Source organism: Ursus americanus, chromosome 1, assembly GCF_024610735.1.
Source record: "Ursus americanus isolate L20-20 chromosome 1, mUrsAme1.1.p, whole genome shotgun sequence".
Classification (NCBI taxonomy): domain Eukaryota; kingdom Metazoa; phylum Chordata; class Mammalia; order Carnivora; family Ursidae; genus Ursus; species Ursus americanus.
The window spans coordinates 90097336-90109316 of NC_142127.1; the positions used below are offsets into that span (position 1 = coordinate 90097336).

At 59.3% G+C, this 11981-nt stretch overlaps 2 protein-coding genes across 2 annotated transcripts; one reads left to right on the top strand and one right to left on the bottom strand.

Annotated features, from left to right (window-relative positions):
- Positions 1–464: 464 nt before the first annotated feature.
- CHPF (chondroitin polymerizing factor) lies at positions 465–5565 on the bottom strand. The gene is made up of 4 exons (XM_045777589.2): positions 5027–5565; positions 3422–3995; positions 2735–2914; positions 465–2170 (listed from the first exon to the last, which is right to left on the bottom strand). The coding sequence occupies exons 1-4, from the start codon at positions 5338–5340 to the stop codon at positions 911–913; spliced, it is 2328 nt and encodes a 775-aa protein (XP_045633545.2). The 5' UTR covers positions 5341–5565; the 3' UTR covers positions 465–910.
- An 89-nt stretch (positions 5566–5654) lies between these two features.
- Positions 5655–11860, top strand: TMEM198 (transmembrane protein 198). Its single transcript, XM_045777590.2, has 5 exons — positions 5655–6157; positions 6473–6677; positions 8959–9534; positions 10535–10737; positions 11114–11860. Exons 2-5 carry the CDS (start codon positions 6512–6514, stop codon positions 11249–11251), a joined length of 1083 nt encoding a protein of 360 aa, XP_045633546.1. The 5' UTR covers positions 5655–6157; positions 6473–6511; the 3' UTR covers positions 11252–11860.
- Positions 11861–11981: the final 121 nt, after the last annotated feature.

Here is an 11981-nt window from a genome sequence, read left to right on the forward strand (position 1 = left end):
GTCAGCAGAAGAACCCCCAGGACTCAGGAGTGCTGGGCTGATCCTACTTCCTGTCCCTCTCCAAGCCCAGCTCCCCTTTTGGCAGGGGGACTGGGTAGCCCAGCAGGCCTGGCCCAGCTCCCAATTCCCTCTGCCCCAGCCCCACCTCCAGAGTCCCCTCCACAGGGAGCAGGCTGACCCGTTAGACCTTGGCTGAGCTTGGGGGTGGGGAAGGGAGACTTCTCGATGGGTCTCTCTGCCTCCGGTCTGGTTTTATAAAGCGCTGACGAAACTGAGAATAAAGAGGCATAAAGCATTCTCTGTGTGCCTGTATGACCAAGCTGGGGCAGGGCTGGGCACAGCCATGGCTTGGTCCCAGGAAAAGGAAACCCAGGCTGCAGGCAGCCAGGACAAGGGAACCTCCATTGTCACTGCCAGCCCTCCCCATACCCCTGGCCACCTTTCGAAAACTCAAGAGTCACGAGTCCACACTCAGCCAGTTTATTAAAGGCAGGGAGCTTCATCCAGGTCCAGAAGGGAGAAGCTGGGAGATACCCCACCTTCTTCTCTCAGCTCCCCTCTTCCCCAAACACTCATCTACAGCCCAGCCCCCAGGAGGCCCTAGGAGATGGGGCTGGCGTCAGGCAGACAGCACTGCATAAATACTCAAGAGGCCACAGCCTGAATCAGCAGCGTCAAGGGGGGCAGGGAGACCAGGTGTAGGGCAGGAAGGGGTGGCTCCAGAGGTACCTCCCCCGGGGTCTGTCCTGAGCCCGAGGACCCACAAAGCTAGAGAGGGGGGGCCCGCGGGCTGCCCTGGGGTCTGAGGCTGCGGCCAGCCCTATCCAGCGAGGCTGGCAGGTGGCTCTGGGTTGTTGGGGAGGAAAGGCGGGGGTGCTGCCATGCCAGGGTTCTGGGGGGCGGGGCGGGCTCAGGTGCTGTTGCCCTGCTCCTGCTCGAAGAGCAGCATGGCCAGCTGGGTGCGGGAGCCCAGGCCCTCGAGCTCGCTCTGGCGGCAGCGGTGGTACAGGTCCTCGCTGAGCCGCGCGCTGCACGTCTGGGCCCGGTAGCGCTGCAGCAGCGCGGGCTCCACGGCCCGCAGCACGTGGAGGCCGGAGAAGCGCAGGAACAGCTCGTACACATCCATGCTCTCCAGCAACTCCTCCTCCTGCTCCGGGGCCGCCGCCAGACGCCCGCGGGCCGCCACGTAGTCGGAGTTGTAGAAGCAGGCCTCGCTGGCCGCCTGGCGATCAAAGCGGCCCGTGTCTCGGCCCAGCTCCGGGGGCCCGGGGCCCTGGGGGGGGGCCACGGCTGGGTGGAAGGCCTGGAAGTGCATGGGAAAGAAGGCCTGCCAGCCGGAGATGGCGTGCATGCGGCAGCGGTTCAGGAAGTCGGGCGTGAGTACCGTGTCCGGCCCGGCCAGCAGGAACAGCGTGTCCAGCGGGTGCTTCTTGGAGAGCAGATCCATGAGGCGCAGCGGTGAGGGCGCGGCCGTCTGCACACTGAGCCAGGGCACTCGGGCGCCGGGGAAACGCCGCTCTAGTTCGGCCACGTGGGCCTTGACAGGTGCAAAGACATCCGCGTGGGCTGCCCTCTGGGCCTGTCGGGGCTCGTACAGGAGCAGCAGGGTCAAGGCAGCTGCTGCATCGCCGGGCTCCAGCGCGGCTGTGGCAAAGGCCTCCAGGAAGCCAGGGGCCAGGTCACGCTCGGCCGCAGCCAGGGGCAGTAACACGGTGAGACGCGAGGCCTCCGTGACATAGGGCACAGGCAAGATCTCCACGCGGCTCAGGGGCCGCAGCAGCTGCACCCGGCGGGTGAGGGGCCGGCGGCCGCCCTGGGGGGTCAGCACCTCCAGCTGCAAGTCCAGTGTGTACTCCATGCCCCGGGCAGGATCAAAGCGTCGGTAGCCGTTAACTAGCTGCTGCTTCTGGAGCTGCAGTGCTGGATGGTAGCGACGATTGAGCTCTTCCAGCGCTGCCCCCAGAACGTCAGCCACATCAGCCCGGTCGGCCCCTCGCAGCGGGCACCGGGGTGAACCATCAGCACAGGAGAAAGCATGCTGCTCTGTGAAATAGTCCCAGCGCAGCACCTCAAAGCGGGAGGCCGGGCGGGATGGTGCTGGAATCCCCACGGGCCAGGCGGCTGCCCGCTCCCCATCGGCGGCCAGATGGCTGGTGTTCTGGATCTCCCACTAGGTTGGAGAAAGAGACCATGAGCAAGGCAAAGACCATGAGGGCCAGCACACAGCTGCAGGACTAAGCAGTCAGCAGGTGCTACTTGGGATGGCTCCCCAGTCCCCTGCCAACCTCAGCTATCCCCAGACCCCCACCTATCCTTTCCCCAGACTGGGGCCAGCCTAAGAGTTAAAGGGAAGTTTCTAGAGGACCTTCTTAGAAAAGGCAGAAACAAACAGGGATGGGGAAGCTGGTTTGTACTTGGACTCTAGTGCTAGTTTTCTGTTTTGTTTTTTTAAAGATTTTATTTATTTATTTGACAGAGAGAGAGCATAAGCACAAGCATAATCAGAGGGAGCGGAAGGCAGAGGCAGAGTGACAGGGAGAAGCAGACTCCCCACTGAGCAAGGAGCCTGATGTGGGGCTCGATCCCAGGACCCCGGGATCATGACCCAAGCCGAAGGCAGACACCCAACTGACTGAGCCACTCAGGCGCCCCTCTAGTGCTAGTTTTTATTTCCCTGGGATCTCTTAAGATGTCTCAGGACCTGTCCCCTCTATTCCCCAGGCCCAGACCATACCTGCAGCTCCTGGATCTCCTGGTATGTGCGTTCCAGTTCAGCTCGGGCAAAAGCTTTGTGCAGCTGGTACATATGTACGGGGTCACGCACAGGGTGGGCTGTCAGGGCGCTGCGGAAACGGGGGTCTCCTTCCTGCACATGCTCCCCAGGGCTCAGCTCCAGGTAGCTATAGTGGGCTCCCTGAAGAGAGGAAGGGAAGGGGTCCATAATGGGAGGAGTAATGGGACAGCCTCCCCCCAGTATGTGCCTCATCTTCCCATCCTATGACCTGTTGTGGACTTGGGAGTCGGAATTACTGGGTTTAAGTCTACCTTGACCAGTTGTGAGCCTGTGGGACTTTGCGCAAGCCTCTATTAGCTCATCTGTGAAATGGGCATATGTATCCTATCTCAGAGCTGTCCAGGGGCTCAAATAAAAAAATAGCCAACACTGAACACCCACTACGTGCAAGGCTCCCTTATTTTCTCTAATCCTGGTAACAACCCTGAGCAATAGTTATTTTCATTGGTCTGAAGGAGGGTACCAAAGTTCAGGAGATGCAGTGATTTACCCCAGGTTACAGGGAGAGAGAGTGACAGCACTGGCATGGAAAACCCAGGGCTATTATTTCCAACTATCCCCTCGCCTCTGAGGGCCAAGGGCACAAGCTCAGACAGGGGGTGCCGGTGGGGCGGCTTATCTGCCCACCTCGTGGTCGCCGGTACAGCCCACCCCGGTGGCATCGAGGATGCAGCGCCCCAGCCACTCATCCGGGCGCGCACTGACGATGTCGTTGCGGCAGCTTTCCAGGTGGGGGCGCAGCTGCTGCAGCAGTGTGCGAGACAGCAGCACCCCAAAGCCGCCGTGGCAGTAGCGGCCTGGGGCGGGCTCTCCCCCGATGAAGTCCTGCGGCCGGCCCAGATAGAGGTGGGCGGCGGCTGCCAGGCTGAGACGGCCGGCTAGGCGAGCCAGTCCATGTGCCTCAGTGTAGGTGGCATCAGGCACTATGAAGAACCAGTCAAAGTCATCACCGTGTTGCTCCAGTAGGTGGCGCAGCGCCAGGTGCAGGTGCCCGATGGGCCGCTCCTCGCCCAGTGTCACCACTGCCATGCCCGGTGGTACCCGGCGGCCCCGAGAGCCGGTCAGGAACACCACACGCTCTAATCGGTGCCCCAGTGTGCGGTTCACAGCCACACCCAGTGTGGGCAACGTGGCTTGTGAGGTCAGCACAGCCACAAGCAGCTTCTGCCTGATGCCCAGCTCTGTGCTGATGTATCGGGTCCTGGGGGAGAAGAGGGCACAAGGTTATCAAAAAGACAATAGGGCAGGCAGGGGAGAGCACACATAGGCCCTGGCAGGTCACATCCTTTCTGGGCCTGTTTCTTCCCCTATGCATAGGATAAGAATAACAACCCTCTCCCAGGGGTCATGAGGATTTACCTGAAATATTGGCCTTACCTACACAGTGCTTTGGGGAGATGGCAATATCCACGCAGATAAGAGATACATTGTGGGTCTGATTCTGTTTCACCACTTAGCAGTTGTGTCCTTGAGCAAGTAATTTACCCTACCTGAGCTTCACTCAGTAGCCCGCTCTGTAAAAAGGGGTTGATTGTATCTAATCAAAGCACTTGGCCAAGTGCTCAGCACAGCGGTATTCCACACACCGCACATATACTGATTTCTATATAAATACGCCATTATACCACAAATACATCACACAAATGATGTAAAGGAATATTTGGCATAGGAATGTATTGAGTGTGTTCGGGACAAGGGCAAACTAGCTCAGGGGTTCCAGTAACTTATCTTCCATAATGCAGAAGGTAAGTTGCAAAACTGAAATTTGAACTCAGTGTTACTTAGAAGAAAATTATTTCGACTCATGGGCAGAGGCATTAATGCGATGGGTACCTCACCCCTCCCCTACAAATCTCATCCTGAGGTGTCCCACCCAGGGACAAGAGAAACAGGTAAATCCTAGTTTTCTCTTTTCCTCTCTTTATGCACCCACCCTATACACTAGTCATTTCTCAGGGAGCTAATAGGATCTATGAGGGACCATGGCGTGGGGTCGAGCCAGTTTACGACAGAGGAGGGCAAGTTCAGCCCAGGCCTGGACGGGGCCCAGTATGGGTTTCCTATGGGTTCCACAGCTCCCGGGGAAGCAGGGCCATCGGAAGTTATCCGGGCCAAAGACTTCCTGGCCGGCCGGCCCCTTCCTTCCGGAGCCTGACCCAGCCTCCGGCGGCCTCCCGGCGCGCCCGTCCCGGCCGGTGCCCAGGGGGTGGGGCTGGCGGGGCTGATCCCTACCTGACGGCCTTTTTGGCGGCCTGGCCAGGCTGTGCAGGATGGTAGGGCAAGACACGCGGCTCCCAGTTCTCCGCGGCGCCTGCGCCGGCCCCGGGCCTCTCGCGCTCCGCTCCGGGCTGCACTGAGTTGGGCCGGCGCGCCGCGTTGGTGTTACCGCGCGGTGGCAGCTCAGAATCTCCGGGTTGGGGCGGCCCTGGGCCGCACGGCTCCTCCACCCAAGTGACGCTGAGCAGGCTCAGAGTGAAGCCCAGGGAGATGCCCACGGCCACGGGCCCTGCGGGCCGCAGCACCGACAGCAGCAGCGATGCCCGCATGGCGCCGGGACCGCGGGCCTCCGGCAGCGAAGCAGCCCCACAGCAGCCAGAGGAAGCTCCGAGGGGGCGGGACCGGGGAGGGGGCGGATCCGGAGGGCCCGGGCCAAGCGGGCGGGCCCGCTCCCTCCCCACCGACTTGGCTCTAGTCGAATCCCCTGCGCCGCGCTCGGATCCTCCTCGGTGCGGCGCAGGGTCCCAGCGCTAGCGCGGGAGCCTCGGCCGCGGCAGCCGCTGTCCGACGTGTCACTGCGAGGTCCCCGCCCCGGGGGTGGGGTCTCGGGCTCCAGCTACCGGAGACGGAGCAGAAGGGGGAGGTTAAAGGGGAAGGACCCCCGGAAGTGCCCCCTCCTCAGTGCGGGTGAGGGAAACGCCGGGGGCGGAGTCCCCTGCCTCCCCGGCGTGGTTGGTGCGTCCCGGGTGACGTCAGAAGCAGCCCGCCCCTGCCTGGATGGTGCGCCCTGAGTGACGTCAGGAGCAGAGGCCGGAGCTGTCCATCAGCACCAAAGGCCGCGGGCGGGCTCAGGGCATGGGGCCGCGGCTCTGGGGCAGCCCGAGCCCCTGCTCCTGCTCCTTTCCCTTCCCCAGGCGCAGCCTGAGTCCCCAGACTCCGCGGGACTGGAGTGCCAGCCGGTGTTGGAGGCGGAGCAGCGACACCGCCGCACAGAGACCAGTCCCTCCGGCCCAGCAGCCCCCTTCCCTGCACGGCGGACTTTTCCCGGACCCCGGTCAGCTGGGGCCTCTGGCGCTCCGCCACTTCGGACCCTCCGGCCCCTGCACGGCCTCTTTCGCTCAGAAGCTCAGGTCGCCTCCAGCCCAGGTAGATCTTGGACAATCCCATATTTAGCCGCCCACAGAGGAGTCTCCTGGCTGCCTCCTTCTTACCGGCAGCACACTGCCCTCCTCTTCCCTCCACCCAGTGTCCCTTTTAACTTCTTCATCCCGGCCTCCTTTAGCCAGGCACTTTGTTTCCCTTTGTCTTTTGCTCCACTTCAGAAATGCTTCCAGAGCTGCATGATCTGGGCACCACTCCTTTGTCCACTGGTGTCCTTGCCTGGCTCTCCCATTCCCATTCTTGCCCCCATCCTGGTGGAGACCCAGGACGACTCCTTGACCCCAACTTCCTCTCTGTCAGGCTGACCTGGGAGGGTGACTCCCTTCCATTCCCAGCACTATGCCAGGCACTGTGGCGACACTGCGGTTCCAGCTGCTGCCCCCCGAGCCAGATGATGCCTTCTGGGGTGCACCCTGTGAGCAGCCCATGGAGCGCAGGTACCAGGCACTGCCGGCCCTCGTCTGCATCATGTGCTGTCTGTTTGGAGTCGTCTACTGCTTCTTCGGTGAGACCCCTATCTCATCCCTCATCTGGGCTCCCTACTGTTTCCCCAAATTATTTCTCTAGTCCCCCCAAATCTTCTCCAGAACACCACCACCACCACCATCACCACCACCATAAATAGCTATCTTTCTTTTCTCTTTCTTTCATCCCACACATGTTCATGGATCATCTAGACTCTAGATCCTAAAAAACACAGGTGTTTTAATGAGGCATGCTTGAATTTGAAACTGGCTCTGCACCTTACTAATTGTTATACCTTAGCACATGACTGTCTGAGGCTCAGTTTTCTCATCTGAACAGTGGGGACAATGATATTTGTCTCACATAGAGTTGTTGTGAAAAGAGTGGATGCTCAATAAATAGCAGCTATTGTGGTGAAGATGTGTTTGGGTCACTGTGCTAGGTAGGTACTGAAAACATTTAGCAGGGTGATTGAACATAGTCCTTTACCACGGGACATATTGTCCGATAGGGGAGAGACTTCTGGAACATTTGCCCCTGTAATACACGTTAGGGTGAGCTAGACGGTAGTCACATACATGGAGTTGGCCTACAAGGCAGGCTCTAGTAATCAGGGCTGCTGTGAACAGTTGTATCGGATGGGCACTGCACAGGGAGTTCAGCTGAATAGGTAACTGGGGGCTGATATCCGGGCAATGCTCCATTGCCAAACTCTGGGCCTTGGCACAGGCCACTTTGCCTAGAGGAAGACACGACTTTTTCTAATTTGCACAAAGGTGCCAGATGGGCTAGTGGAGGAAATGCCCAATGACTACAGCAAGAGTTACAGGATTTCAGAGAGGGGAGCAAGCTCCATGGGCTGGGGGCCTCCAGGGGGAGCATTATAGGCAACTGGAAGAAGTACAAAGGAGGCACGGAGGTCTGGATTCCAGGCTGGGCAGAGGTGCGGTGAGACTGGTGCTCTGCAGCCTTTACACCTCCCCCTACAATGGCTGTGTAGTAGGCACGGATGGGAGCCAGATGGTCCCTCCCATTCCACCCCCAAACTCTAGGCTGAACAACTGCAGAATGAGCAAGACGAAGTGCCCTTCTAAGGGTTCAGGACACATTCTGGGTCTCCAAGGAGCCTGTCACCTCACGCCCTCCACTACCCATATCCACTCCCCTTGCAGTTGCTCAGTGCAGCCTCACATTCCCTCTCCTGGGCTTCCCTGCCATCCTACCCTCCTCGGATGCCCTCATTCCCAGGCTCTTGGACTCTGAGCCCTTGTGAATGCCCTAGTCCTCTTTCTAACCCCAGAACCTCCTGGACTCTGGTGCCTCCCATCATTCCTAAAACTCAATCTCCTCTTTATAAACTTTCTCTTTGGTGCTCCCTGACCCCTTGACCTCCATCTCTGACTTCCATCTTCCCAACTGTTCAGTATCTACAAGTCCCTCACCCTTCCAGGTACTCTTAATGGGTATAACTTCCATTTTGCTGAAACTCTATGACCACTGTTTCCCTCTATAATCCTCTTTGACACCCTATGACCCTAGTGATCCCCAACCACCTCGTTATCTCATTACCTCCCATCTCTCTGTCTCCCTCTATTGCTCCTAACACTTTGATCCCTGTGATGCCATTGTCTGCCACTCCCCCACCATGATCTCCCATTTCTCTGGCCTCAATATTACCCCCTCTCAGAAACCCTTTAATACCCTCAACGATTCCATGTCTGTCAATTCCCCTACTTGCAATGACCTCATCTACTGGAACCCTTCCCCAATAACCCTGCTTCTCCATTCTCTTTGTCGTGTTCTAATAATGTCGTATCTCTGAAGCCCTGTGACCCCTCACAGACCTCATCTTTCTGAACCTGTGTGACCCTCATCTCTCAAGTTCTTTCTGACTTCTAAATCCCTCATCTCTCTGAACAATCCCTCCCAAGGCCAAGATGAGTCTAATTGCTGATCCCTTGTGACTCCAATGACCTATCTCTCTGACCCCTATGATTTCAAAGATCCTAATGACCCTATCACTGATTCACTCTTGACTCCAATGATTTATCTGACTCCTCTGACCCTCAAAGACCCAACGCTCATATCAATAACTCTATCTCTCTGTTTTCCCAGTGACTCCCAGTGACCTATCTCTCTGACCTGCCTTGACCTCAGTGGTCCCATCACTGATGCCCTCAAGACCCCAGTGACCCCCAAGTCTCTGATCTTAGTGTCCTGCTCCAGTTCCCCTGTGATTCCATGTCCATGAACGCTCCAATCTCCTGCCTGGAGCCCGGTGACCTCATTTTGGCCCCTCACAAGCCCTTGTTCCCCTCCAGGTTACCGCTGCTTCAAGGCAGTGCTCTTCCTCACTGGGTTGCTGTTTGGCTCGGTGGTCATCTTCCTGCTGTGCTACCGAGAGCGGGTGCTGGAGACGCAGCTGAGTGCCGGGGCAAGTGCGGGCATCGCACTGGGCATTGGGCTGCTCTGCGGGCTGGTGGCCATGCTGGTGCGCAGCGTGGGCCTTTTCCTGGTTGGGCTGCTGCTCGGTCTGCTGCTCGCTGCTGCCGCCCTGCTGGGCTCCGCGCCCTACTACCAGCCGGGCTCCGTGTGGGGCCCACTAGGGCTGCTGCTGGGGGGCGGCCTACTCTGTGCCCTGCTCACGCTGCGCTGGCCCCGGCCACTCACCACCCTGGCCACCGCCGTGACTGGTGCTGCGCTCATTGCCACTGCCGCCGACTACTTTGCTGAGCTGCTGCTGCTGGGGCGCTATGCGGTGGAGCGACTGCGTGCCGCCCCGGTACCCCCCCTCTGCTGGCGGAGCTGGGCCCTGCTGGCACTTTGGCCCCTGCTCAGCCTGATGGGCGTTCTGGTGCAGTGGCGGGTGACGGCCGAGGGGGACTCCCACACGGAAGGTGAGAGGGCCCAGGCCAGGGTGGGTGAGAGAGAAATGAGTGGCCAGGGATGGGTGGGGGGACGGAGAGAATGGGGTGTGGGGGAAGACGCTGTGCACACCAAAGGCCTCAATAGTGTTGGAGAGGTGACTGGCTCAGGGTCTGGGGTCTGTGGCGAGCCCATTTCAGGCACAGGGGATCCAACAAAAAAGGTCCCTGCCCTCGTGGGATTACATTCAGGTGGAGGGAGACAGACAATAGCATGCAAACACTAGATAATTCCAGCTCTGGAGTTGTATGAAAGAGATATGCAGGGCAGTGTGGACAAGTGACTTAGAGAGGCTATTACAGATAGGCTGGAAAGGGAAGGCCACTGGGAAGAGGTGACATTTAAGGAGAGTGCTGAAGGATAAGAGGTCACATGCAAGGGGCTAGAGGAGAGGGAACAGCATGGGCAGATCCCCAGTAGGGAAGAGCTTGGCTTGCTGAGGGAGTGGGCTAGGGTGCGGTGGGTGGAGGCATGCTGTTTGTGCAGGTCCTACGGGCCAGGATGAGGACTCTGGATTTTACCAGGAAGGCAGTGTGATGCTATTGTAGGTTTAAAGCCGGGGGGATATAATCTCATTTGGGTTTAGGATGCTCCCTCGCCGCGAGTGTAGAAAACATCGGGGAGGGCAAATGTAGAGGGTAGACCAGTGAGAAGGAGGCAGTAGTTGTCCGGTTGAGAGAGGATGACAGCTGGTTTAGGTGAGTCACCTGGGGCTCAGGGTGGGGAAAGGGATAACAGCTGGAGAGGGAGTACTTAGAAGTCTAGGAATCTTCCATATGACCCTCGGAAGAATAAAACAACTATGAGAAGTCCCATCTGGGAGGTGGGAGACCAGGAAAGGAAGGGGGAGTGGGAGGTCACAGAAGAAGGGAATCTGGAAGCCTGGAGCCCTCGGGTAGGGTGGATCAGGGAGGCTTGGGGGAGACAAGGCACGTGGGCCTGTGAGACGCTTCTCTGCCCGTCCCCTCACAGTGGTCATCAGCCGGCAACGGCGACGCGTGCAGCTAATGCGGATTCGGCAGCAGGAGGAGCGCAAGGAGAAGCGGAGGAAGAAGAGACCCCCTCGGGCACCCCCCAGAGGTCCCCGGGCTCCTCCAAGGCCTGGGCCCCCTGACCCAGCTTATCGGCGCAGGCCGGTGCCCATCAAACGCTTCAATGGAGATGTCCTCTCCCCGGTGAGCACCCCGAGCCTCTCCAGCCCAAATGGGGGAGAAAGGAGTGCTGCAGAATCTGTCTCAGCGGGACTGGGCCCTCCCAGGGGCTCACTATCTAGGAGACCTAGCATCTGTCTACCTATTATAACCCCTGCCCAATGAGCCCGATGGGTGCAGCTCTAGGACTGGGGGAAAGGTGGCCTGAGTATGAATATTAATGAGGTATGGTAGGGGGTAGGGTCTCAGGGCTGGACTCCGAGTGTAGCGAGGTCCTGGGCCTGAGGCAGCCTGGGGTGAGTCTCAGGCTGTGGGGTGGAGGAACAGGAGGTCAGCCTGAGGTGGTGCTCCGGGCAGGGTCTGCAGGGCCTCTCTCACACCTGTCTTTCCTCTCCCACAGAGTTACATCCAGAGCTTCCGGGACCGGCAGACAGGGAGCTCCCTGAGCTCCTTCATGGCCTCGCCCACAGATGCGGACTATGAGTATGGGTCTCGGGGGCCGCTGACAGCCTGCTCAGGGCCCCCTGTGCGGGTATAGCAGTCCTGCTGCTCCTGCCCACCTAGACTCTACGGTCACCAGCTCTGCCGGCTTGGGGAGGCCTGCTGGACTGCCACCCAGCCCGCCTGGCCTTGTGGCCTTTGGCTGTCCCTCTCCCCACCCTGAAGAGGGCTGACCTGGCTACCAGAAGGGAGAACCTGTCTCAGGCTAGCCCTGGCCTAAGGGGAAAGCCTCCTCCCAAGCTCCAGAGGGGCTCCTGAGGGATGCGGGGTGTCAGCCCCATTGGGGTGTGCTCAGGGTTGTGAGTGTGTCGCCTGTGTGTGTGTGTGTGTGTGTGTGTATGGAGGGTGGGCTTGGAGGGGACACTGGGACCCTTGCCTTAGATTTCTGATTGGTAGGGCTTGTCTAAGGTTGGCCCTGCCTCCTTTCCCACTGCTGGGGTCCCACAGGCCACTCTCCTGCATGTCGAAATGGAGGAGGTCTGCCTTCCTCCCCCATCGCTCCGCCTCTCAACCAGACTCATATAAGGCTTCTTGTCCTTGCCCGTGGGGCAAACCGGAAGCACCCCTCACCCTGGTCCCCTGTCCTCTGCAAAGCCACCAGCCCGGGGGCAGTGGCAGGGGAGGGGGCGGGGGGGGTGCTACTTTGGGCTGGGTTAGGGAGAGGGGCTGGGGGGAGGGGGCTTCAATGCACGGTGCATGTCTGGTGTCTGTCACGCCACCCTGGACACCTCATGCTTCTGTCTCCCCTCACCCCACCCTGTTTTACA

What these genes read in the sequence shown, in the direction of transcription:
- CHPF (XM_045777589.2), bottom strand. Translation starts at nt 5,340, where the DNA reads ATGCGGGCATCGCTGCTGCTGTCGGTGCTGCGGCCCGCAGGGCCCGTG. An exon ending in GCTGTACCGGCGACCACGAG is followed by an intron (nt 2,915 to 3,421) that starts GTGGGCAGATAA and finishes TCCTCTCTTCAG; the next exon opens with GGAGCCCACTATAGCTACCT. An exon ending in AGGAGATCCAGGAGCTGCAG is followed by an intron (nt 2,171 to 2,734) that starts GTATGGTCTGGG and finishes TCTCCAACCTAG; the next exon opens with TGGGAGATCCAGAACACCAG.
- TMEM198 (XM_045777590.2), top strand. Translation starts at nt 6,512, where the DNA reads ATGCCAGGCACTGTGGCGACACTGCGGTTCCAGCTGCTGCCCCCCGAG. An exon ending in AGTCGTCTACTGCTTCTTCG is followed by an intron (nt 6,678 to 8,958) that starts GTGAGACCCCTA and finishes GTTCCCCTCCAG; the next exon opens with GTTACCGCTGCTTCAAGGCA. An exon ending in ATGGAGATGTCCTCTCCCCG is followed by an intron (nt 10,738 to 11,113) that starts GTGAGCACCCCG and finishes CCTCTCCCACAG; the next exon opens with AGTTACATCCAGAGCTTCCG.